Raw genomic sequence first — 25,665 nt, 5'->3', positions numbered from 1 at the left:
TAATCCGTGTAGTAGGGACACTCCAGGATGATATGTTGGACCGTTTCCAGGCCCCCACACTTACAGCACGGGGTAGCTGATAATCCCAGTGCGTTTAGCCTCAAGTTCAGGCTGCCATGACCACTAAGGAGGAATGTTAGGTAGAGTCCCGGATTAAACCACGATCTTATTTGTTTGGTTATTTCCGCCGCTTGAGGTAGGAATAGATGTGTTGTCCGCCCCTTGCTGTCATTGGTCCAGCTCTCTTGCCAGTCTATGACGTATAGTTCCCGTAGTCTCTCGTTGTCTTTTTTAATTGTGAGGTTTCTATCTATTTGGTATCTTTCAAAAATAGATATGATGTTCCTACTTCGGCAATATTGGAGATAGGTATTTATGACCTCAAATTTAATTGGGAGCTTTCCGCTAATTATCTGTAGTGCTGATGTTGATATAGTGCGGCAGGGGTGGGCAACAGCCGGCCCGCGACGATGTTGAACCCGCCCCCCTCGGTAAATGCATAAATATAGAAAATCCATACCTGACTACACTCGCCGTAAACGTTCTGCTTAATTCGGTTCAATCGGGAATCGCGGCCAGTACAACAGTAACCAAGTGATTCTACGCAGCGTCAAAGAGTTATTTCCTAATTATTATTGTAGCATCGATCGAACGAAGTTCCTTTGGGTTTGATTTCTTATTGAAAAAAATAATATTGGTGCGAGATATTTTATGTTTTATGCCTTTTCTAATTATTACAATTTTTAATTTAATATAATTTATAGCCCATAAAATTAGCCAATTAAAAAAAAAATTGATGCCGAATGCCGCATTTTCAATGATAATTGGACATTCAGATATTTTTTTCAAAAATACATTAATAATTTGGTAATTCAAGTAATATAACATTTTTTAGGTTCTGATTTTTTTTATTAAATCGTTCAATCTATTCCGGCCCGCATCATGATGCGAAAATTTCATTCGGCCCGCTGACGAAAAAGTTGCCCACCCCTGCTATATACGATAGTTGTGATATAGCTATTTTCTATCTGTTTTGTCTGAGCGTTGTTACTAAAGACCACCTGCTATACGATGAGGGAACGGAGTTCTAAAATAGACTGCTATAGCAGCCTGAAACAGGCTGCTAAGACAACCTTATGTGTTTCGCCATTTAAACAGATATAGCCCGTTAACCTTTTGATGAGGCCATCTGTTTGAAACTAGGGCAATAGCATGAAAATTCGTTAAAAAACCAAGTTTGTTCTGATGTCAGAATGACGAACACTGAATTAACTATGCAGGTTAAATCCTGCTAGCAGTAAAAAGAGATGAAAGGACAAAGTAGTCCTGCAAACATTTTATGATTTCCATTAGGCCATATAGCGCTTTAGTTTTATTATAACCGAATATCTCTCTTTTAATGCTATAACTTATTCTTTGTAACTTGCCACGAACTGCCCATGCAAAATTACGGAACTGTGGCTGATCGTCAGTGGCGCAACGTATGAGAGCTTCTTTGGACTCAGGGGAGGTACCCACGGACTGGAGATGTGCAAATGTGACCCCAATTCACAAAGGAGGATCAAAAGGTGACACAGGTAATTATAGACCTGTAAGTTTAACTTCTGTTCCAGGACTTCAGTTATAGCTCGGACACAGCATGGTTTTGTTAAGGGAAAGTCTTGCCTGATCAATTTGATTTGATACTATGATGTGGTCACAAAGGAACTGGATGCAGGGAATAACTTTGATATCATATATTTGGATCTTAGAAAGGCTTTTGATACTGTTCCACATGGAACACAGCTGAACAAACTGGAGCAGTGCGGCATTGGAGGCAAATTGCTGCTAGGGATAAAGGGATAGTTGAGTGGGAGAAGACAGAGAGTGGTAATCAATGGACACTGATCATCGTGGACTAATATTATTAGTGGAGTCCCTCAGGGTTCAGTGTTGAGTCCATTAGTGTTTTCTGTATTTATAAATGATATTGATGATGATATATCAAGCTTAATGTCCAAGTTTGCAGACGATATGAAGATTGGCATGGTTGTTAAGGACACTAATGACAGTACACTGCTGCAACAGGATCTAGAAAAGTTTGGCAGATGGGCTGGGAGGTAGCAAATGAAGTTTAACATTGACAAATGTAAAGTACTACATATTGGAAGCAGTAACCCCACAGTGACGTATCAACTCTGCGGTACTACACTGACAGTTGTAGAGAACGAAAAGGATCTGGGGGTAATTGTGCAGGCACATATGAAGTTTTCTAAGCAGTGCAGACGGTCTGCAAGAGTAGCTCATAGTGTCTTGTCAATGATATACCAGAATTTTTCTAGCAGGGATAAGGAGGTGATTATCCTCTTATATAAGGCAATGGTCAGACCACACCTTGAGTACTGTATATATGTCTGGAGGCCTCATTTTAAGAAGGATGTAGAGCTGCTGGAACGAGTACAGAGAAGGGGAAACAAGATTAGTGAATGGAACAAAGGGTTGCTCTTACGAAGAAAGGCTTAAGTTTTGCAAATTACAGTGTCTGGAGACTAGGCACCTGCGAGGTGATCTGATTGAGGTGTATAAAGCGTTGAATGGTTTGAGCATGCTCAATGCTGATGGGATTCTTCCTCTTGCTCAGAATAATCACCTGAGAGGGCATAAATTCAAATTGAGGAAAGACTGTTGTAGGACAGAAGTGCGAAAGTTTGCCTTTAGCCAGCGGGTAGTTGGTTGGTGGAACAGACTTCCATCCTCTGTTGTGAAAGTTGATAGCCTAAATAAATTTAAGGCTGAGCTGGACAGGTATTTGGAACGAACAGAGGGGTGAAATGGGAGCGTTTTTTTTGGCTGATGCTGCATAAGCTTGCTTTCTTGCATCATATGCCTCTACTAATGCTAATGCTAAACTACCATACCACCAGGTCTGCCACTGGATAGGAGGGGGAGAAGTAAGCGGGAACCAGACCGTTTAAAAAAAGATTTTAAAGGTCACGTCCCCCACATGACATTTAAAAACCTTCATTTCATTTGATCATCTAGAGGGGAAACCAGAAATTATAATTTTCCATTTTGCTAGTCATATTAGCACTTGAATGAGCTAGTGATCAGTTTGACGACACTTTAGGTCCACAGAGATACACTGAAAATGCACAATATAAGTACAGCTGGAAAAATGGTAAATCGATGGTTAATCTATAAATGGCGACTAATTGATGCACACAAAGTACACAAATTTAAGTAACCACACAACCAATTTTATCTTTTTTTTTTGCCGCCATCTTAACTAATCATACGGCTTCTCAAGTGCATGCCTAGGGAGAAAAACAGGCAGCTCAAGTAAAGAGTGGGAAGCATATGACTTCCCACTGTGTACTCAGGCTATGGAAAAGAATGCCTAATGAGCGACTGACACACTCTCTCTCTCTGCTATAGTTAAAACGTGGGGGAGGAATTAAACTTACCAATCTTTATTATTACCTGCGAAAAATTGATTGGATTTCTCCATACTACCCTATTAAATGCAAAATATCATGCAAATTTGCTTTATAATTCCTTTCGTCTCAAAGGTGGTACTTGTGTAAGGACCTGTCCTTACAACTGTTATTAATAGTGGTTTTTTAAATATTGGAAAATTATTTGTATTTCAAACAGTCAGTCTTCAGTAATATACGGGGTTTTGGAAAACAATGGATTTTGAAAATTGTAGTTCAGACACTCCCAACTTGAATTATATCCCTTGTTTGGCCTACTATCCTAAGTAAGTTTATGATTGAAATAGCAACGGGGGTAGCGGTTTCGAACTCGCGGAACAATGGGTTCACCGATCTGGAAAAATTCATAGTAAAAGTATACTGAGCGAAGGCAGCACCCCAACCTTAATCAAACAATAGACCGTTACGAAACCCATTTGGGGAAGGAGACAGCACACGATAGAGGAGAAAATTCGAGAATGGGAGTGCACTTAATTTCATGGGGCGATTAAGAGCATGTGAAGTCACAAAAATTAGATCCAGAAACTTCTAGACTTCCGGTCATCCTTCTAGAACGTTCGAGAAAATTCTGGATGCCGGAAGTTCAGGCAACAAAGTTGGATATCAAGACAATAGATGGGAATGAGCAAATGAGATAGGAGATGAAAGGGGCAAAATAGCTAATGATTGGTCAGAAATAAGGGGTGAGAGAGAGAATAAAGAGAGAGTGAAGGGGTTGGAGAGAGAGTGAGAGAGACAAAGTCAGTCAGTTGAGTAGCTGGTTTATAAGAAAGCCGTGAATGAAAAGGGGCAGCCCGAATAAATGCAGAAAGGTGGTAAGCGGAATTTGTAGCACGAATAGACGGGCAAAGCTCAGAATGGAATGCAGCAGCAGCAGCCCGAATGGATGGAGCAAAGCTGGGAGTGGAATGCAGAAGCAGCCCGAATGGAGGGAGCAAAGCTGGGAGTGGAATGCAGAAGCAGCCCGAATGGAGGGAGCAAAGCTGAGGATGAAACATAGTAGCCCCGAACCGACGGAGCGGAACTGTGCAAGCGAGGTAACAGCTAAAACCAGACGATGGCAGTTCCGGAATCGAAGAAGAGCGTTTTCTGATTGATGGTGAACCCCGATGCTGAGCCGATAGTCACAGGCCGAACATTCTATTAGCGGGAGGATTCAAATCCTCAGAAGTAAGTGATTAAACAACGTATGTACCTCTATGTAATTGCAAAGGACTGCAGGGAAGATTAGATAATTATTAAGTGAGATGTTAGGGAAATATACAGTTAATTCAATGCATGTTCTATAGATAAGAAAAGAAATATCACAGAAATAGTTTAACGAAGGATTGTTCGTAGTTATGGTTTATTTACTGATTAATTAGTGGAGGGAAAGTAATAGTTTTGGACGGGTTAACCTATAGTGCAGGTAGAGTTATATGTTAATTTGTATAATGTTACTGAAATAGAGAAGTGGCGCAATTAGCCACTAGATGCTGATATTTACCTGAGAGAACCAAGAAATACCTGAGAGAACCAAGAACCAATGTACATTCCATTAACAGGTAATTTGGTTGTGATAGGGTGAGACTAGCCTAGAATAATTTGTAAAGTGGACTTTAAATTGCAGAAAAATTTGTTGAGTTGGTTGATTTTGATTTTTGTGGCGCAAAAACAGCAAGGTTATAGTGCGCCATGGAAAGAATAAAATTCAAAAAAGATTAGACTTGTTAGTTTTAAAAAAGGTTACTTCGTCTAAAGTTGCATATATATATATACACAGATATATCAATACATAAAATCAGTATAATGATAAAAGCAAATTGTATATTTCGTATGAGTGTATATATATTGATCGATTTTAAAAATTTAAAAACTGCTGACTGTCGTTTTGCAGAAGAAGAATTGTATTAACCATGAAGAAGAATAATGAGCAATCCAAATAAAATACATATGTAATAAAGAGTATAAGAGAGAGAGAGATAGAATGTTGATCTAAGTCTTAAGATAAAATACAGAACAGTAGGAATACATAAATATATATATAAGTACAAGATATATATTGTCATTAGCCTAGAGGTTGCTCATTACCTATATTTTGGAAAGGGGTTAATTGAGATGATATTAAGAAGAATGTTTATGTATAATCACAAGAAATTATACCTATATGCATTATGTACTCATGTTACTCCTTTGTGGGAAATCAACGGCTTGGATATTGATGAGTGACAAGTGAGACAAAATCCTGGACGTGAGGTTTGACATCTATCCAAGTGACATTAAAAAACTGACGTGATTGTATTAATTACTCTAATCAATATTGCATACATTATATAATTATTTGCTTGATATAGATCAACGGTATTATGATCACTGCCATCAATTACCTATATTTGTAAATAATGTTAATAAACAAATTTGTATATAGTTCATATATGAGTTGTGTCAGTCCTTCTGAACACTGAGCCAATAGTCTGTGAGAGGAATATATTATTACAGAAACCCCCTAGGGCCTAGAATCTTCTGGGAGTTAACAAGTCAGGTGCTATGTGGGAGGGAATTAAAGGGGGGCATAGTAGAGTTTAGTGAAGAATTAATTAAATAAGACTATAAAGTAAAGGAGTAGGAAAAGAATAAAGGAATAAAATAAAATAAAGACAAGTAAAATAAAAAACATTTCCCCCCACACACACACACACTTGTGCATATGTCCGTTCCGATATTCCCTATCAGAGACTTGATAATTTGGAATTTCCTCTTTTCGACCTTCTTTAAAATCTCTTACCTCATTCTGTCAAATTCATCTGTTGTCTCTACCGTTCTGCCAACTCCACTAATCACTTAGAGATCTTTGACTTCTTCTCTTTGCAACTTGGCTTTCTCCAGTCCAACTTTCTAACAAGTGAGGTAATTTTCCTTGGTGATTTTAATGTTCACGGCTCCAGCTAGCTTCCGTTTTCTAGTCACGCCGACCCAGCTGGTCGAGATGCTGAGGCTTTTGCAATTACTAATGACCTCGCACAGATTATCCATTTACTTACCAGAATAACGGACAATCCTAACCATACAGCCTACACGCTTGATCTTTTTCTCATAAACAACCCTTCTAAGTACACGGTCGAAGTGAATGGTCCTTTAGGCACCTCAGATCACAACTTGATGATCGTCTTTTCTCCAATGGAGCCTTTACTTCATGGCTGTTCCCAACCTCGTGTTGTTTGGTATTACAAGAATGTAAAATGGGATGACCTGCGAGATTTCCTATCTTCTTTTCCTTTTCCTCAGATCGTGTCAGTGAAATTATTCTCGTAGGAATGGAATCCTTTATTCCACACTCCACTTTAAAATCTCATCCTTTATTTAAACCTTGGTTTTCTAATAAATGTGCTAAGGCTGTTCAAGAGAACAATTTTGCATATCGTAATTGGCTTGTTTCCAATTATTTAATTTCATTTACTGCATACACCAAAGTTCGCAACAATTGTAAAACAGTTATTAATCAGTCCAAACCAGAGTTTGAACAGGCTAAGAGCAGAAAACTTGCTTCTTACCCTAATGGTAGCCGAGCATTCTGGTCTCTTTCCAAAGCTATCGGCCGCAACTTTTGCCCATCTCTGCTCCCCACCTCTGTCAAAACCAGATAGTTCTGTTGTCACTTCAGCCAAGGATAAAGCTGACCTGCTAGCATCCCATTTTTTTTCCAACTCATGTATTAATGATCTTGGTAAAACACGTCTCACCATTCCCAACACGCTCTATTCAATGCCTCCTGTGGTCTTCCGTTAAAAGGATGTCAGAAGGATTTTGACGAATCTTGATGCTAAGAAAGCTCCAGGTGGTCCTGATGGTATTTCTCCACTTGTTCTCAAAACCTGTGCTCCCGAACTTACTCCTGTTGTTTGCCACCTTTTTTCACTTTCTTATTCCAAAGGTGTTTTTCCTTCTGCTTCGAAATTTGCTCATATCCAGCCAGTTCCTATAAAGGTTGACAAATCCCTCCCATCCAATTATCGTCCCGCTGCAATTACTTTTACTCTTTCTAAAGCAATGGAGAAATCAATTAACCGCTAATTCTTAAACTACCTAGAATCATTCCATCTGATCAACGATCGCCAGTATGGATTCGTCAATGTCGATCCACTGGTGATATTCTGGCATATGTTACCCATTTACGGACAATTCAATGGAAAAGTCGGCGAAACACAAGCAGTTGCTCTTGACATCTCAAAGACTTCCGATCGTGTTTGGCATAAAGGTCTTCTAAACAAGCTTCCATCTTATGGTTTCCCAACTGTTTTTTGTAATTGGTTATCCAGTTTCTTTCTGACTGCTCACTGAGGGTGATGGTAGATGGCTTTCTGTCTTCTAACTTCTCCACTAATGCTCGTGTCTCCCCCCAAGGTTCAGTTCTTTCCCCTACTCTTTTCCTCTTGTATATTAATGACCTTCTTCCATTGACCGGAAATCCTATCCATAGTTTTGCAGATGATATCACATTGCATTCCACTTTCTAGTTTGAGAAACCTTGCCCTGCTCAATCAGCTTCAACTTCTCGAATATCCACTACCAATTCCTTAAATGCCGACCTCCAGTTAATTCTCCAGTGGGGGCTAATTCTCCATGGGCACTGTTCTTCTGAATTGACGTCTATAATTCCCGCTCTCTCTCAAAACAGTTCGAACACGTGCCGTCACCAGCCAACGTCCATTTAATGTCCACCTTCAAACTCACAGAACTAACTTTTCATCTTCCTCGTTTATTCATTCAGCTGCCGTTTTTTGCAACAACTTTCCTTCATACGTATTTGATTAAAAATCACAGTCTACAGAAGTTGAAGTCTAATGTCAACAAATATCTTCTTTCGTCTTCTCAACCTCCAACCCAAGCACGGAACTAAGTACGATAGGTTCTATACCTCTCGTGTTTGGAATTTTCATAAAAAAAAAATAATGCTTAAAAATGCTTGGCTTAATAATTTAATAATAAATAATTCTTGCTTATTAATGCTTAATAATAAATAATTCTTCTTAAGAAGAAGAATTATTTTTTTTCTTATTCTCTATTGCGAAGTGTTTTTTTTTTTTCGAAGTATTTTTTCTCTCAAGTTATTTATATTTTAATGCTACTGCTATAGTTTTAGTCAGTGTAATTTACACATGTAATTAAGTTTAGTTTTTAACGTTAACAGCCTGACGTAGCCCAGTGGCCAGGAGCGAGAGTGCATACCACGCGTTCCTTGAGTGGACCGGGCTTCAAGCCCGTGACTACTAAATACGATAAATATTTGTATTGACGATTTATTGTAAACTCTACTGACCTGGTTGTCGTGCCGGAGTATAAACAGAATATTTATTCACTGAAAGTTGATTCTTCAAAACTGCTCCATCACTAGGTATACGTCTTTAAAATCCGGCACCTCTCAGATCCTGAGGATATTAACATTTTAAATTTCGGTGTTAATTTGATTTTAACAATTTTGGTATAATACCTCGGTTCCCAAACTGTGTGCCGCGTCGCCGCGGGGTGGGATATTTTAAATTTTCGAAGGAAAAAATTTGTGAGTAATTGTGATTATTTAAGAATGTAATAAAAATATTATTTTTCCTTGCAATTTATGTGTATTATTTTTTCAAACGGTTACTAAGTTGTTAGGACATAAATACTTAATAAACCGAACTGTTAAGTATTTCTTTTGGCTTAGGGGCACCGTGAAAAATTATTAAGGCACTAAGGGAGCCGTGAACCGAGAAAGTTTGGGAACCTCTTCTAGTGTCTGGTCGGTGCAGACAAGAATTATTCATGTATCCACTTCCCGAGCTGCAAGAGCTTTTTCCAATACAGTTGATTCCAACTCAATTCTTTTATTATAACTAGAATTAAAACTGAAGAACTGAGCATTAAAAATGAACACGCCTAGTTTGAAATATGCACAGGATCGATTTTTTTCATCCAGCTTTATTATTTATTTATTTTTGTTTTTAATTTATATACACACAGATTCCATACGGCCGACATGGTTTCCACTGAGTTAAGTGTTACTTAACATAACGCATGTGTTATTGACTTCAGGTATTTTGTATTTTTTTATGACGCTTCGTCATAAAAAAAGGACGATATTTACAGAGAAAACACAAATGGAAGTAGGTTTATGGATTCATAACACAGATAGTAATGTACTGGGAGCTACTATAACAGGAACGACTGCTTTCAAAGACAGATAGAGTTTCCTATTCATTAAGCAGAAGACGAGCTTGTCAATAACCAACAGCACTTGCTTTCTATTCACAGATTTCACCACTCCTAAACAAGCTCTTCCTATCTCTTCATATACCACCGACACACAGGAAATCAAGCAATAGAAAAACATCTCCTCGGTTAAAAATGATGGTTCTGCCGCATGTAAATATACGACCATGTCTAAAAGGATGCTTAACATCTAGAATTACAGTGGCTTCTGTGTACGTGTACTGGTGACTGAGGAGATGGAGGACGTATCTCAGTGAAGAACAAGAACGCGAACAGAAAGGGTCAGGATTCGGAAATATGATCAGAGAGAGAGGAATCGATATGAAAAATTTAAAAAGCCTGTTGCAACTTACTGTAAAAAAATACATTATCAAATTCATTCTTGAATGATGGGTGCATCATCATCCAAGGAATCGATCGCTTTGAGTATGTGTCGGTACCAGACCATATAAGACAGCCAGTCAGATACCGAGAGATGATGTGTGTACGCGCAAGCGAAATTTAGTGAGAGAATCGGTCAACAGCAGCACAAGAGTAGAAATAATTTCAAGCACCAGGCGTACAGTGCAGAGATCACGGACCTATCTTCCTGTTAGGGCATTCACGCACAACAGTGTCTGGAATGCAAAGTTAGGCATTATTTAAATACATGTTCATTCGAATAAATATTTGAATAAAAATTATTCTTTATTTAATTATTGACTATTCAATTATTCACTATTCAATTATTCCTTATTCAAGTTAATTGTTATTCGTTGGAGAATGCATTATTCGTTATTTTTATTTGAACTTCGAATAAAAAGGATTTAGTTTTTTCTTAATTAGTATTGAACAGTATAATGAATACTGCTTATACGTCTTAATCAATACATACGTCTAATGAAAGTTTAAATATATGACTGGTGGAGGTTACTCAGTGAATGATATATGGATTTCGATTGGTACTTGATTTGCATTGTAAAGTGAATTAAGAAATTCTTTTGGTGATGGAGAGTAGAAAAAATGTAAGTTAAAAGTTAAATAGGGAAGGGGATGAATAACTTAATTGAGAATGAATGCCAATTATATTCAGTGATCACTGAATTATGACTACCAAATCCGAAATGTGGACTATGCTGCATAACTTAGCAACAAAAAAAAAAATAAAAAATAGACAGCTTTGTACGAGAGAACAGTGGTAATCTACATCTGGTCGTGTAAGACAAAGTGATAAAGCAGCAGTTACGGGACGTGTAAAGATTTCACGGAGTTTCGAAAAGGGCTTGATTGTGGGAGCTCGTGCGTTGGATGCTTCTATATCGGAAAAGGCATGTCTTGTCGGTTGCTCACAGCCCACTGTGGTTAAGGTGTACAAAGAATGGCCTCCCGCCGACAGAACTATAAAGGATTACTCAAGTTGGATATTCGTGGTAAGCGAAGGGTGCAGCGCGGTTGTACAGACTCAACGGTAAGTCACTGTGTATTGCTATGTCAGCTAACCAAAGCTGATATAGCACTGTAATATGGTGAATGCAAGAACAATAACCCAAATGACGATGCGCCGCACACTCAGACGTATGAGTTTCCAGAACAGACCTAAGAGACACCCTCGCGTCACCACTAATCATCATCATCGACGGCAAATGGTGCAATGTAAACACGCTGGCTGGACACTGGAGGACTAGAAATTAGTGTGCTAGTCGGATGAGTCAAAATATCTGATGCAACACGCCGACGCGGGCTTCGTGAGTCATGGACCCATTGTGCATGATTCACACTATCCAGGCGGGTGGCAATGGTTGCCTAATATGGAGCTGTTTGTTTGTTTGTTATTTGGTTTTTAGGAGCATTAGCAACTAAGGCCATATTGCTCCGAGATATGCGGTGGTCATTCCCTGACCTTTCCGCATCCTCCGTATTTGGTGGTGACGGGCTCGAACCCCGGTCTAATCAAGAAGAGTGTGCTACGCACTGCTGCTCCTTCCCACCTGGCTACGGAGGCGCCTCTAATATGGAGCATGTTTTGCTGACAAGAACTAGGTGCGTATGGACAACGTTTCACTGGTGAGGTCTATCTGCAGCTCTGAGGAGGATAATAACCAAGAGTTGAGATTATCCCGCAATCTTCACCAAACGGTCCACAAAGACCTGGACAAGTCAGATTTAAACAGAATCTATGCCCTGTGAATTGGCTGAGACACTCAAAGATGGCTCCAGACTGACTCAAGCGGCAGTCTTAGACATCTAGGAAGCCTGCAGCCAGATGGAACATCTCATAGTGGAAGTCTCATAGAGAATGAAACACTCAAAAGAAGATTAGAAGAGAAAGAGGAAAGACTTCAAAAAGAACTACAAGCGTCCCAAATACAAACAGTCTTATGCACAAATAAGAACAAACGATATACCTGTACTTGCTGTGAAGAGGAACAACTCCAAGGATAGAAACATGCAAAAGAACAAATCCCATAACATCAGTCAATCCTATGGATGCCGATTCAACAAAAACAAGTGAGGAAATCAAATCAGACATAACAACTAAACTGGACACCAACCTGAAACACATCAAGATCAAGAGCATCTGAAAAATCAGAAATACGGGCATAATTTTTGAAGCAGTTACGCAGGTGGAGCTAAATAAAATTAAGGAACGCCAAAATTTCCAAACCACATGCAGCTTGAGATTCCTAAAAAGTTGGCCCAACTCTTGCTATCTGTGACCTGCCCTAGGACATAACAACTGATGGATTGCTAGAAGACCTATACTATAATAACCTGCAAGACTATACCTAGAAGCAGGACGACTATGCGACAAAACCCACATAAAAGAGAACGAAGCATTTTATAATGGAGACCACAGGTAGCATGAGAAGGGATCTTCTCCAACAAAAAATAAGATATACATTGGCTGGACTGCCCGTAGCACTAAGGACCATTTGTCCAAATGTCTGAGCTATTTAGCTAAATTCTGCAGGCAAGATGATCACACCTGTGGCCACTGGGGAGAAATTGAGCACAAACAGTCAGATTGCCCCAACAAAGAGAAAACCCCACCTGTCTCAACTGTAAATTAAAACATAAGCAATATAACCACTATTCAGAGACAGTAAATACCAAGAGTATGCAAGAGCCATAGAAACCCTAAAACAAAAAACAGATTCAATGAGATGTCACACATCTCTGATTTTATTGGGCAGATCAACACAATAATACTAGAGAAATAGAGTTCCTGCAGAAGCAAGAAGTTACTTCTTGTTTCTGTAGGAACTGTACTCTTATAGAGGGGTAATTAAAGGACTCTCTCCGACTAGCAGAATAATAAAATCTCACACTTACAGTTGGACAAGGAGATAATGTTATTGCCGTGTTTGGGCAGCAACAGCCATCACTGATTAGTCATATACAGCGGCCTCTGCACCTCTTAGGCTGCCAGTGACTGCATTGGTAAGATTCACCTAATGTTTCTATTGCCAATGCAGACAAGGCCAAACCAATGGACGCGTACATCAACTACCTGTACTAGACCATTATTAACTCAGAGACACTGATCTAATCGCAACAGACTCCAACTCTAAATCTACTCTATGGAACAACCCCTCCACCTGTCCCAAAGGAGAGTAAGTAATTTGAGGGTCTTATCCTTGCTCATAATTTGCAGATCCTGAGCACAGGGGCATCCTCCAAATTGTGTGACCTCTAGGGGCCAATCTTTTATTGATATTACCTTATCCACAAGAGCACTCAGCAGAAGAATCACTGGATGGTATGTCAACACAGAGTGGACCACGAGCGATCATAACCATATTATGATGAACCTGCATAAAAACACATCACGTGTCAGGCATAATTGTCCATAGTCTCCCCAGATTTAAAACAACAAAAGCGAACTGAGAAACTTTCAGAACTGAACTTCAGTTCTTAACTACCATGAGGGCATGTGCACTGTCTGAACACCTGCTCTGCAGGTCCTGGCAGGAACACTACCACTGGACTTAAAAATAATTAAAAGAGGACTCAACTATAGACTCAAAAAGCTAATCCCAACTAACATCTTAGGGTTTACCATAAATCTTGAGGCTGATATCACACAAGAAAAATAATACGAGAGAAACCACACTCTATCAGAAACAGCAGAGTACGTGGGAACAGATACCTAAAGGGGAAGTCACTAGGAAGTTCATACCTCGGGTAACCCTATTTTCTCCAAAAGCCACTCACCCTGGTTTGTCCCAGGGCTCTATGCCACATATTTGCTAAATTCTAGGTGGTAGATGACTTTCATCAACCGGTGAAATACCACCACTTTGCTTATTGTAGGCTTGAAGTGGTGAAACCCATGTTTAGTCTCTAGAGCAAAGTTTCCGGCATCCCCTCCCCCCATACTTCTCCTTCAACCCATGCACGGTACTAAGTACTATAGGTTTTGATACTTTCGTGTTTGGGGTTTTTCATAATAAAAAAAAAAAAAAAAAAAACAGGACATAGATCCCCCAAACGCAAGATTGTGACAACAAGGTCTCAATCAGTATCCTAAATGTACCTGTGCAGCTAATGACGATTTGGGCCCATATCCTTTATGACTGCCCCAATTACCAATTCCACAGATATAGACTTATGTCCAAGATTGGACTGATAAACCGCAGAGATGAACAGCTACGAATCTTAGATGAAACGTATTACATGGTCTTCTCTGTGTTTGCTCAAAAAGTTTTTGAGACCAGAAGCAACCATTGTATGATTATCCTGACTGTTACCCCCTCCACTTAGACCAGGATGCATATTTGATTGTGACATGTTTTTTTTTTTTTTTTTTTTTTTTGGTAGTTGTTGGCGCATTGGCTTCTCTGGCCATAATGCACCTCCCAAGGTTTTTGCAGTACTTTGATCCAAGCCCGAGGCAGGAATCGAACCCGCGACCTTTGGGTTGCCGGGCAGGCACTTTACCTACCCGGCTAGCCCGGTCGGCCATTGTGACATGTACTGACAGCGATTAATCCAAGTGAGACCGGCCTGTTAGAATGTGTTTTCTACCCAGTGAGAATGTATAGGTTAGATACTGTTAATATTTGTTAAAAGAAATATCCATGTGTATCTGTATTAATGTATAATTGTGTATACATTAATATTTTATATGTGTATTATGTATATTTTATATTTTATTGAATTATAATATTTCATGGAATTAATGTTTCAAGTTCAGGAGTATGACAATGTTTATACGTTTCATGGTGTGCACTTTTTTTTTTTTTTTTTTTTTTTTTTATGTGAAAACATCTATTGCGGCACCTAACAATGGAATGTAATGGAAATTTAGCAATCTTCTGTTTGCTACCGTCCGCTTGTGGCAACGTTGCCGGCTTGCTGAATAGCTGCAGCTAAAATCCATCGATTAAAATGAGAATAATTATGCTGTTCAGTAAAAATCAATCATCTGAGAGGTGATACCGAAAAAAAAAAGCAAACATTACCTAACACACATACATATTTGAATACCCCTCCCAACATAGTGAACAGTGCGAAAGAGATGTGCAAAGCAGGAACAGATTTAAAAGTGTGCAGGCAACAGCATAGATTTCAGAAAATTTGCACCTGCTGCGAAATATAAGTTCATTACAAAAAAAAAAAAAGGGGGGGGGGAGATAGTTAAGAGCTCAGAGCATTTCATTTCAGTCGCGTTAGCAAAGGTTAATAATTCACGATTTGCAGCTAAAAGCACTATTATTCGCAAAAACAGAAAATTTCGTTTCTGCGCATGTCAGCAAGCATAATATCCAGTGCTTCAACTACAGTATATGGATAGCCCATGTGATATATATTACAAAAAAAAAACTAAATAATAACTGCTAGAATTCTACTGGTGTGATTTTAAAGAAACACAGGGAGGGTCGACAAATCCTTCTTACAGAGCGAAATATAAAATTTCTTTAAAATCTATCCACTGGGAAGAGTTATTACATGCAGACGGACGAACAAAGAAATAACAACTGTAAAATTTCTATTAGTCCGGTTTTAATGATATTTGGAATGTTCAACAAATCTTTCTAAAAGGTCCAAATATAAATTTCATGAATTTCCATCCTGAGAGTTGAGTTGTTACATGCTAGTAGTTCGGTATCATAACCACTGGACCATCGCGCCCATTATAACAACAACAACAACATCCTTTGATCATAATTATGAGATCACCCTCTTTTCTCATAAAATACTACAGCTCTGGAAATTGCAGCGCTTGAAACTAGCAACCTGCGAGAGACCTGATTGAAGTGTTTATGGATTGGATAAAAATTATGATGACAATCATACAATACACAGAAGGGACTGAATATAAGTTGAAAAAGGAGGGCTGTATGAAGATAATTTGAATAAGTTTTAGAAAGCCGCCGTAGCCGAGTGGTCAGGCACACGGGTGCATAAGTACACGTGCCTTGAGTGACCGGGATTCAAGCCCGTGACCGCTAAATACGGTGCTGTTTCTTGTATTCTGTCCATCTTGTGAACTCCTCTGACCGTTTGGTCATCCCGGAGTATAAACAGAAAATTTATTTATAAATTATTACAGGAAATGAAAAGATTAGGTGTGTGTGTTCGACTGACGTATAAGAATACTTACTTGCATCATTTGTCACTGGTAATACTAATTATTTATTTATTTTATTAAATATTCCATTTTTCGGTGGAGTCCTGCATGCTGAAGAAGAAATATAGTTTCCTGTAAACGTAGGATAAATATTTTACAATATTTGATTAGTGCTACGCCCCAGTATTTAACTGAGTCCTTTCGTTATCCAATTACTGTTTTGCTACCAGATATGCTCACACCCGGCGGAACATCTTGATAAAACAAACATTTAATGAAAATAATTATATTTACAAATGGAAATCAATTTACGTGAGAAATCTTACCTCAATAATCTCTTGGAGATTCTGTACATAAGTCCTCTCTGTGTCTAAAATCTCCAGGATTACTCTATCAGTACGACTGAGATTCGAATCGCAATATCCTAGTGGACAAATGGAGTATGATGAACCCATGGTGTCATTGTATCCATTTTGTGATCCCTCCGACATGGCTGCAGAATTCACCCTTTCCCTCTCTGGAGAGGAATTATTCCTTGATGACAATGATACTGCTGCACAGTCTTCACCGAATTCATCATCGTCAAGACTTTCGATACTGGCAAGATACATTTTTTTACTGTCTCTCCTACTACGGGGTAAGGAGCATGAGGAAGAAGAAGATGAAGATGACATAGAACTAGTACTTAAAGGTCGTTTTCTTTCACTTGAAAAGACAGGGTTTGCTATCGACGGTTTATATGTCGATTCGGCAGAGAGTGAACTAGTGGTGTTTATAAAGGCACCATAATTATAATTTGGATGTGCAACTTCGTTGTGTGTACATCCCTTCTGTATACAATCACTCAAAGATGTAGTTTTCGTGAAAGACAGATTATTCTCTGACAAAGAAGACAGCCTAGAGTTTTGACTGTAATAATCTGAAGTTGCCCTAGGACGTTGATCAGAACAAGAAGAGACTAATTTTGTAAACTGCGGACCATAATCATCTGGGGTTAATTTAGTACACTCATTGCTGCTATAGCTAGAAGGGGCGATTTTTCCAGATCCCTGATAGAAAGGTATGGAATTTATTCTAGAAAGCTGCTTATCACAAATGTTGGTAGAAGTGTTTTCTTGCACGGACAAGTTGAAGGAAGATGATACGGTTTTAGCCTCCTGTCCGCTGTCTTTTATCCTGTTCCTTGCCACACGGATATCATACATGTCCAACAAAATAGCGGTTATATCGACTGAAGAACCTGTAAAAATAACAATATTAAATTAGCAACAGTTTCAAAAAACCATATGATTTCTTAATCACTAAAACGACAGAACTTTAATGAACTAATAGTTAATATAATATGTCGGCAGTACTTTCAGGATCGACTGAGGACCTGACAACAACGAAAAAAAAATTGATATGAACATGGGTCCGATTCTAATGAACTATGGAGCTATGTATGAATTTAAAAAAAAATGGCTGTGGACTTTCCATGGTTAAAAAAATAATAATAATAAATAAGAATAAGCAGGAAAAATAAATAAGCAGACACATAAGTAAAGTGTTTAGTCCGGTTTGCTTATTCATATTTATTTAGTAGTAGTAGTACTGTATTTGATTATCTATCTATACATTAAAAGTTTTCCTCCTAATGATATTTATTCGAGCCAATGGGAGAAGAGGGCGAGGCAATTACATCACTACAAATACAATTAATTATTGACAGCTGTCTCCATAACGTTCACGAACCTCGTGCACGTGATTCACTGTCTAACATTTGATGTTCCATTGTAGCGTTTTTTTGTATATTAATGAATATTGTATATTGGTAAATACTATAGTTTAGTATTTTGAAAATATTTTAAATATTTGTATAGTTTGTAAATATTTCAGTTAAATATTTTAGTCCTGCTCTTTCGGATGCAACAATATTCCTCATGTATTATGGAACCCGAAGCAAAAGACCTTTTCCTAAGGGCAGGTCATGGGGTTTTGTCAATGATATATAGGAATTTTGCTAGCAGGGAGAAGGAGGTGATTGTCCCTCTGTATAAGGCAATGGTCAGGCTACGCCTTGAGTACTGCGTACAGGTCTGGTGGCCTCATTTTGAAGGATGTAGATTTACTTGAGCGTGTACAGAGAAGGGCAACAAGATTGGTGAGGGAAATGAAAGGATCCTCTTACCAGTTTTTTTAAGTTCTGCAAATTGCAGTGGCTGGAGACTAGGCACCTGCGCGGTGATCTGATTGAGGTATATAAGGCCTTGAATGGGTTGAGCACGCTGAATTCATCAGAATCCTTCCACTTGTTCAGATTACGAACCTAAGGGGACATAAATTCAAATTAAGAAAAGACAGATGTAGATTAGATGTGCGGAAATTTGCCTTTAGCCAGCGGGTGATTAATTGCTGGAACAAACTTCCACCTGTCGTTGTGGAAGTTGATAGGTTGAATAAATTTAAGGAGGAACTGGACAGGCATTTGGAGGGAATGGTGTGATTTTTTTTTTTTTTTTTTTTTTTTGGCTGATGCTGCATAAGCTCATACACTTGCTTTCTTGCATCAAATGCCACTGCTACTACTACTACTAAGTGACCTATGTAAACGCAGGTATATAATTACATAGTGATATTGGCTGAAGTCCAGTATAGTATACACCGGCAGGTACTTTGATGAAAGCGAGGAAGTTGTTGTTGTTATTTGAAAGCTATTGGCGCAAGAGCAGCTTAGGCCATAATGCGCCTAGCCTAGGAAGGAGTGTTTTGTATATCAGCATTTTTTACATTACTTGTGGTTTATGGCAGAACCAAGACTTTGCTATATATATTTATGTAGCTTCTCTATAAAACGTGTACTATTAATTTTATATGTTTTGAAAGTATCCAGTTAACTTAAGGAAGCAGAAAACTTCGGTTATATTTAGCCGGTCATCTAAAATTGTTTTAAGCATTAGATTGTTTTGTTTATTCATTATTGATTGAAAGGCTCTTTGACGTTCACTATGAAATTTTGGACAGTTCACCATGAAGTGATGTATAGTCAGCGGAACTTGATAGTTTTGGCATTGAGGGGGGGTCTTCACCTCTGAGTAGATAACAGTGAGTCATATGTGTATGCCCGATTCGCAATCGAGCGAGGATCACTTCTTCCTGTCTATTCGATCGGAAGCTAGTAGACCATGGTCGAAGTGTTTCTTTTATTAGGCGAAGTTTGTTGTTAGTCTGATCTAGCCAGTGTTTTTCCCATTGTTTTATATTGCTTTGGTGGATCAAGGACTTGTAATCTGTATATGGCATTATATGAAAGGCATAATCAGATGTGGAAGCTTCTTTTGCTGCTTTGTCTGCTCTTTCGTTTCCAGTTATTCCTGTGTGGCCTGGGATCCAGCAGATTCCGATATTGTGATTTCTTTGTAATACCTTTGATACTGAAAATTGGATATGTTGTAGGATTGGGTGTCCTTTGGTATTTGCGTTCTGCAAGGCAGTAACAGAGCTAAGCGAGTCCGTGAAAATAATGCTGTTTGCTAACTGTTTATGTTTGATTTGGTTTACAGCCATTGAAATGGCTTGTAATTCAGCAGTAAAAATACTGCATTCTTTTGGGAGTTGTTGGATGAAGGTACGATCCTCAAAATGAATTGCAGCGCCTACACAAGTCTCTGATTTAGACCCATCTGTATATATGAAAGTGTGATGTGGATATTGTTCTTTGTATGCTGCATATAACTGCTGGTAGTTTTTTCTGGATAGAGTGTTTTTCCCCCAGGTTTGAAAATACATATCATATATGGGTTGAACTATGCACCATGGTGGAATGCTCTGTGTAATTGCAGTAGCTAAGTTGTCATAATCAAGCTCTCGGCTTAGTAGTAAATCTTTCAGACGGATGTTGGCAGGTCGATTCATCCGTGGATGGGCTTGATATATGTTTTCCCAGTTATATGAAAACAGAAAATCTCTATTTGGATGATCACTGATAGATTTTATCTTGACGGCATAGTGCAATAACAAGTTCTGTCGTCTAAGCTCCAATGAAGGTTCATGGGCTTCTGCATAAAGGCTTTGTATAGGTGAAGTTCGAAAAGCGCCGAGTGCTATACGGAGTGCACTGTGGTGTATGGGGTCTAACCATCTCAAAGCACTTGGTTTAGCCGAGTCGTAAACAGCTGCTCCATAATCTAGTTTGGCACGAACTATAGATCGATAAAGTTTGAGAAGTGTATATCGATCTGCTCCCCAAGTTGTTGCGGAAAGAACTTTGAGAATGTTTAATTTCTTTAAGCAAGAAAGCCTGAGTTGTTTAATGTGATCAAGGAATGTTAGTTTCTTATCCAAAAGAAGTCCTAAGAATCTTATGCTTGGTACTTACTGGGATAATATGTCCGTCAAGTTTCAATTCAGGATCAGGGTGTAGGTTTCGTTTTCTACAGAAGTGTATACACGCAGTTTTTTGTGTGGAAATCCGGAAGCCATTTGTTTGAGCCCATTTGCTTATTTTGTTTACTGTTCCTTGTAGCTGCCGTTCTATATTTCGCATATTCTGAGAGTGATAGGAAATGCTGAAATCGTCAACGTATAAAGCTGCGTCAACGATTCTTGGAATTTGCTCGGTTATTGTATTTATTTTAATAGCGAACAGGGTCGTGCTAAGCACAGACCCCTGAGGCACTCCTTCTTCTTGGATGAAAACCTTTGAAAGGATTGTTTGCAGCCTAACTTGGAATGTCCTGTGTTGCAAGAAATTTTGGATATATTTAGGAAGATGTCCACGTAAACCAAGGAGGTATAGGTTTTGAAGGATTCCATAACGCCATGCCGTATCGTAAGCTTTTTCTATATCAAAGCAGATCATGACGTGATGTTCCTTTCGGATGAAGGCATTCCGTATACTGTTTTCTAATTTTATAAGTAGGTCTAGTGTTGAGCGATTTTTCCTGAAACCATGCTGTGCCGAGTCGAGAAGATTATTACTGTTCAAATACCACATTAAACGAGCGTTGATGATTTTTTCCATAACTTTGCCTAGGCAACTTGTTAAAGCAATTGGACGGTAGTTGCGTGGATTAGAAAGATCCTTTCACGGTTTTGGGAAGGCCAGAATTATTGCATGATGCCAACTATCTGGAAACTGGTTTTCTAGAAAGATTTTGTTGAACAGTTCAAGTAATGCCATTTGGGATTGGTGGTCAAGTTCTTTTATCATCATGTAATGAATTTGGTCTGGTCCTACAGCGCTTTGCTTTGTCTGCGACAGAGCTGTTTTTAATTCATGGAAAGTTAACGGAAGGTTGTACTGTTCGTCATTTCTTGTGGAAAAATTCAGTTTGTGTTTTTCTATTCTTGCCTTGTATATTTGAAAATTAGGAGTATATGATGTGGTTGCTGATATTTTGGCAAAGGTTTCGCCCAATGCATTGGCTATTTCTGAAGGCTGTGCGGTGATTTGCCCGTTCCAGTTTAGGATTGGAGGTGGATTAATCTGGTATCTGCCATTCATTTTGCTGATTTTATTCCAGACAGTTTGAGATGGTGTGGAACTTGTTAAAGTAGATGCAAATTTTATCCAGGATGCTTTGCTACTGGCTCTTCTAACATACCTGGCTCGCGCTCGTGCCTTTTTGAATAATACTAGGTTCTCTGTAGTGGGACATCTTCGGAAATTATTCCAGGTTTTATTTCTCTCTCTTTTAGCGTGTGAACATTCTTCATTCCATCATGGTTTTGGATGTGTTGGAAGGTGATGTTTTTGGAATAGTCTGCTCAGCAGCTTGGATTAGTTTATTTGTTACATATTGTACTGCTGCATCTAACGGTTTTTGCTTGATAATATCTGCATCTAATTTTACAATGGATTTATACTTTTCCCAATCCGCTTCATTTACTTTCCATTTGGGATTTCTACGTGACTGACATGTGGTTCCTGATATCATGGAAATGATTATTGGATAGTAATCGCTGCTGAGAGGATCTCTGTGTACAGACCAATCAAGTATTGGAAATAATGTTGGATAGAATAATGATGGGTCGATAGCTGTGCTGCTTCCCGATGGAAGATGCGTGTATGTATGTGTGCCATCATTCAACAGGGTTAAGTCATTCTGTTCTATCCATTTTTCGATCTGTTTTCCTCTCCGGTCTACGGCTGTGTTTCCCCACATAGGACTGTGTCCGTTGAGATCTCCCAGTATACAGAAGGGTGGAGGTAACTGAGTTAATATATCTTCCAAGTCTTGTTGTTGTAATTCTTGGTTTGGGGGAACGTAAATTGTTATAATGGTTATGAGAGATTTAATGGCTATGCGTACTGCAACCGCCTCAAGGGTTGTGTTTACTGGAAGAACTTGGGAAGGAATGTGTGAATTTACCAAAATTGTTACACCACCATGGGTCGTGCCGCCTGTTACTCTGTCTTTACGGTACGTGATATAGTTCTTTACTGTGGGAGAGTCTTGAGGTCTGAGATATGTTTCTTGCAGGCAAAGACACAGCGGGGTATGCTGCAATCAGATCATAAATATCATGTATATTATTGCGGAAACCTCTGCAGTTCCATTGGATTATAATCCCCATTATTTGGTTTTGGAGAAAGTGTCAGACTGTTTCTTAGCTGTTGCTTTAAGCTTTCCAAGTTTATGTTTTTCCTTTGGAAAATATGGTTTGCCGGTATCCATCTCTTCTTCCGCAAAAATCTCTAGTACTGATTCCTCTGCTTGATTGGTCAATTCTGTATCCATTTGTTCCGTTGGCTTCTGGCTTATGATATTACGTTTTTCTGTGGCTTTTGTTTCTGAGTGTTTTGCATTTGGAGGTACAGATAGTGGTGTGTTTGTGACTTTCTCTTTTTGTTTTGGCTGGGATGTGATAAGTAGACCTCGTGCCCAGTCTGAAATAGACTTCTTTGGGGGAATCGTGAAATATGTTTGCGTCTCTATTGTACGCCGATTCTTTATGACCTGTGCATTGGAAGGTCTGTTTAAAATAGTCGGCAGTACAGTTCTCTTAGCTTCTTGGTATGTGACGGAGTGTTCTACTTTATATCGTTATCTGCTTTTCTCTTTTCCAGAATTCGCAGTTCTTAGAATAGGCGGAATGATCCCCCTTACAATTTGGACATTTCGGTTGCTCAGCTGGACAGTTCTGATTGTATGATCTTGAGATCCACAGTTGGAACAGATATGAACTCCACGGCATGCCATTTGTGAATGACCATACTTTTGGCATTTAAAGCAGCGGAGAGGATTCGGAATGTATGGTCTGATGTTACAATTTAGATATCCGGCCTTTACCGATGTAGGTGGTTTGGGAGTGTTAAAGGTCAGTATCAAATTTCTAGTTGGAGTAAGTATACCATCTCTAGTTACATTAATCCTTCTCACAGCAATGACACCTTGATCTTCTAGCTCATTTTTAATTTCTTCTTCTGAGACGCTAATAAGGTCCCATTCAGAAATTACTCCTTTTGATGTATTTAGGCTGTTATGGGGAGAGACTGCTACTGGGATTCCTCCAAAAGTTCTCATCTGAAGCAGTCTTTCTGCATGTTTGGCACTGGCTGTCTCGACTAAAATGTCGCCTGATTTCAGTCTCTTGACATTCTTTGGTGTTCCAGCTACACTTTCTGGGCATTTTTGGATTACAAATGGCGACAGTTTTCCCAATGGCTGTTCTGATGTTGAATGAAGGACTAGAAAGGTAGGTGCATGAAGCGATGTTATGTCCTTTTTTGTCTTTTGGTAACATTTGTCTCATTATCCTCATTTTTCTGACTCAAAGGAGTCGGATCTTTGGGATCTGTGGTTGTGATATTTGGATCATTCATGTTTGCTCCTTTTAGCCCTGGGAGTGAGAGCTTTTCCTCCCAGGTTTCCGGCCCCGCCACGGGGAGGCAGGAGCGGTGCCACCTAGTGACCAAGCGGAAGTTGATTAGTAGTTAGTAGAACTAGAAAATAAATAAAAGAAAGGTGTCTTTCCTTTCTTAGGATTCTTTGTGCTGGTACTTTTCAGCAACTATATATATATATGTACAATAGAGAATTTTCTTTAAACTCTATAAATGTGTATCACTATCACTTTAGAAATTGCTTTATAATCGCAGAGATATCGCCTGATCACTAGAAACGCTTGGCACTCGGGGCCGAAAGCGAGGAAGACAGCGATAGTTGACAGGTGAAGGCACCTTCCTTTTCTGATTGTTTTGTGCTGTCGAGGAGGAGGGCATAGCTTAAGTAGGGTTTATTATCCCTCCATCCCGCTGTTTTAAAATGGAAAAAAACGAGTTCCCGATTTAAAAACAGTGGCAAATGCGGAGAAAAACACCCTAGATATATCAACTTAGGAGGACAGTGAACGGGGAAAGCACTGGCATCTGCCAATACTGCTTTGTTCCTGTCCGTTTTGTCGAATTATGGGAGTCAACTTGTCAACCACTGCTTTCCCACTGTTTTGCTTGCCGCCATGTTGGAGGACGTACACCGTTCTGGAGTTCACCGTGATATTTATTCGACCTTGAGAATGTTGCGCACTACAAATGCACAGGTATATAATTACCTAGCTCATTTCCTGATTAGATATCGACCAGTGCGTTTTGACAGGTCTTTTACGTAGAAAAGATTTGACTTACTCCGTATATCTCTACATTTTACTTAGAAAAACGTGCGCGGGGGTGGGCGAGCAGGGGGCGAAGCTCCCTAGTTATTATTATTATTATTATTAGTGGCATTGCAAACTGCGCAGTCATTATTCAAAATTCAAATAGCTTAGCTCTGTACTGCGATTTTCTGAGGGGGGGGGAATCTAACACGTTAATATGAATGAATCTTTTGTCATTATTTTCAAGTCCTGAATAAATCCTGAAAGTACAGTCCAAATGTTATGAAGCAACCTGTATATTTACAGCAAGGAAAGAAACTATGCAGTTCCAGAAAAAAAGTCTTAACAATAGAAATATTGTCCACAATGTTTGTACATTTTATTTTAGCTAGTTATTTTACTAGGATTCTTTGGCAAGCCTCTCTACCCCCGACTATTACAAATAGTCCGCGGTAGAGACTATCCTGGCGGCATGGTACAACATACCTCCTGCAACGTCCAGAGGTCTTATAGAGTCCATGCCTTGCCGTACGGCAGCAAGAACAGGAATTACATACTATTAGCTAGGTGATCATAATGTTTTGACTCGGCAGGGTACGAGAATAAATTTGGATGCAATTCATCTGTTTCTTAAGTCGAGAGAGTCCTCAGAATATTGAAACTTTAAGATCTCGCTGTATATATAGTCTGAAGGTCGCGGAAGCGTACGGACGCATCTGCACGAAGCTCCACTTGATATAAACGGCGGACGACGATATTGCGCGATCTTCGATTTAGGCAAGTATTACAACGTGGATTTCAGGTTTGAAGAGTATCACAGATGAAGGTAAGTAAATTAAG

The 25,665-nt window shown here is 39.0% G+C and overlaps 1 protein-coding gene across 1 annotated transcript in view; it reads right to left on the bottom strand.

The window, feature by feature from the left end:
* Positions 1-25,665, bottom strand: part of LOC150088345 (uncharacterized) — a 521,190-nt gene that overhangs the window by 268,650 nt on the left and 226,875 nt on the right. The window contains exon 2 of the mRNA XM_090370129.1: positions 16,578-17,491. Within this exon, the coding sequence (XP_090226255.1) occupies positions 16,578-17,491 (914 nt within the window). The remainder of the gene's footprint in view (positions 1-16,577; positions 17,492-25,665) is intronic.

This window comes from Mastigoproctus giganteus, chromosome 3 (assembly GCF_048544385.1).
Source record: "Mastigoproctus giganteus isolate SK-2022 chromosome 3, ASM4854438v1, whole genome shotgun sequence".
NCBI lineage: Eukaryota > Metazoa > Arthropoda > Arachnida > Uropygi > Thelyphonidae > Mastigoproctus > Mastigoproctus giganteus.
This window is presented reverse-complemented; position numbering and strand designations above follow the sequence as displayed.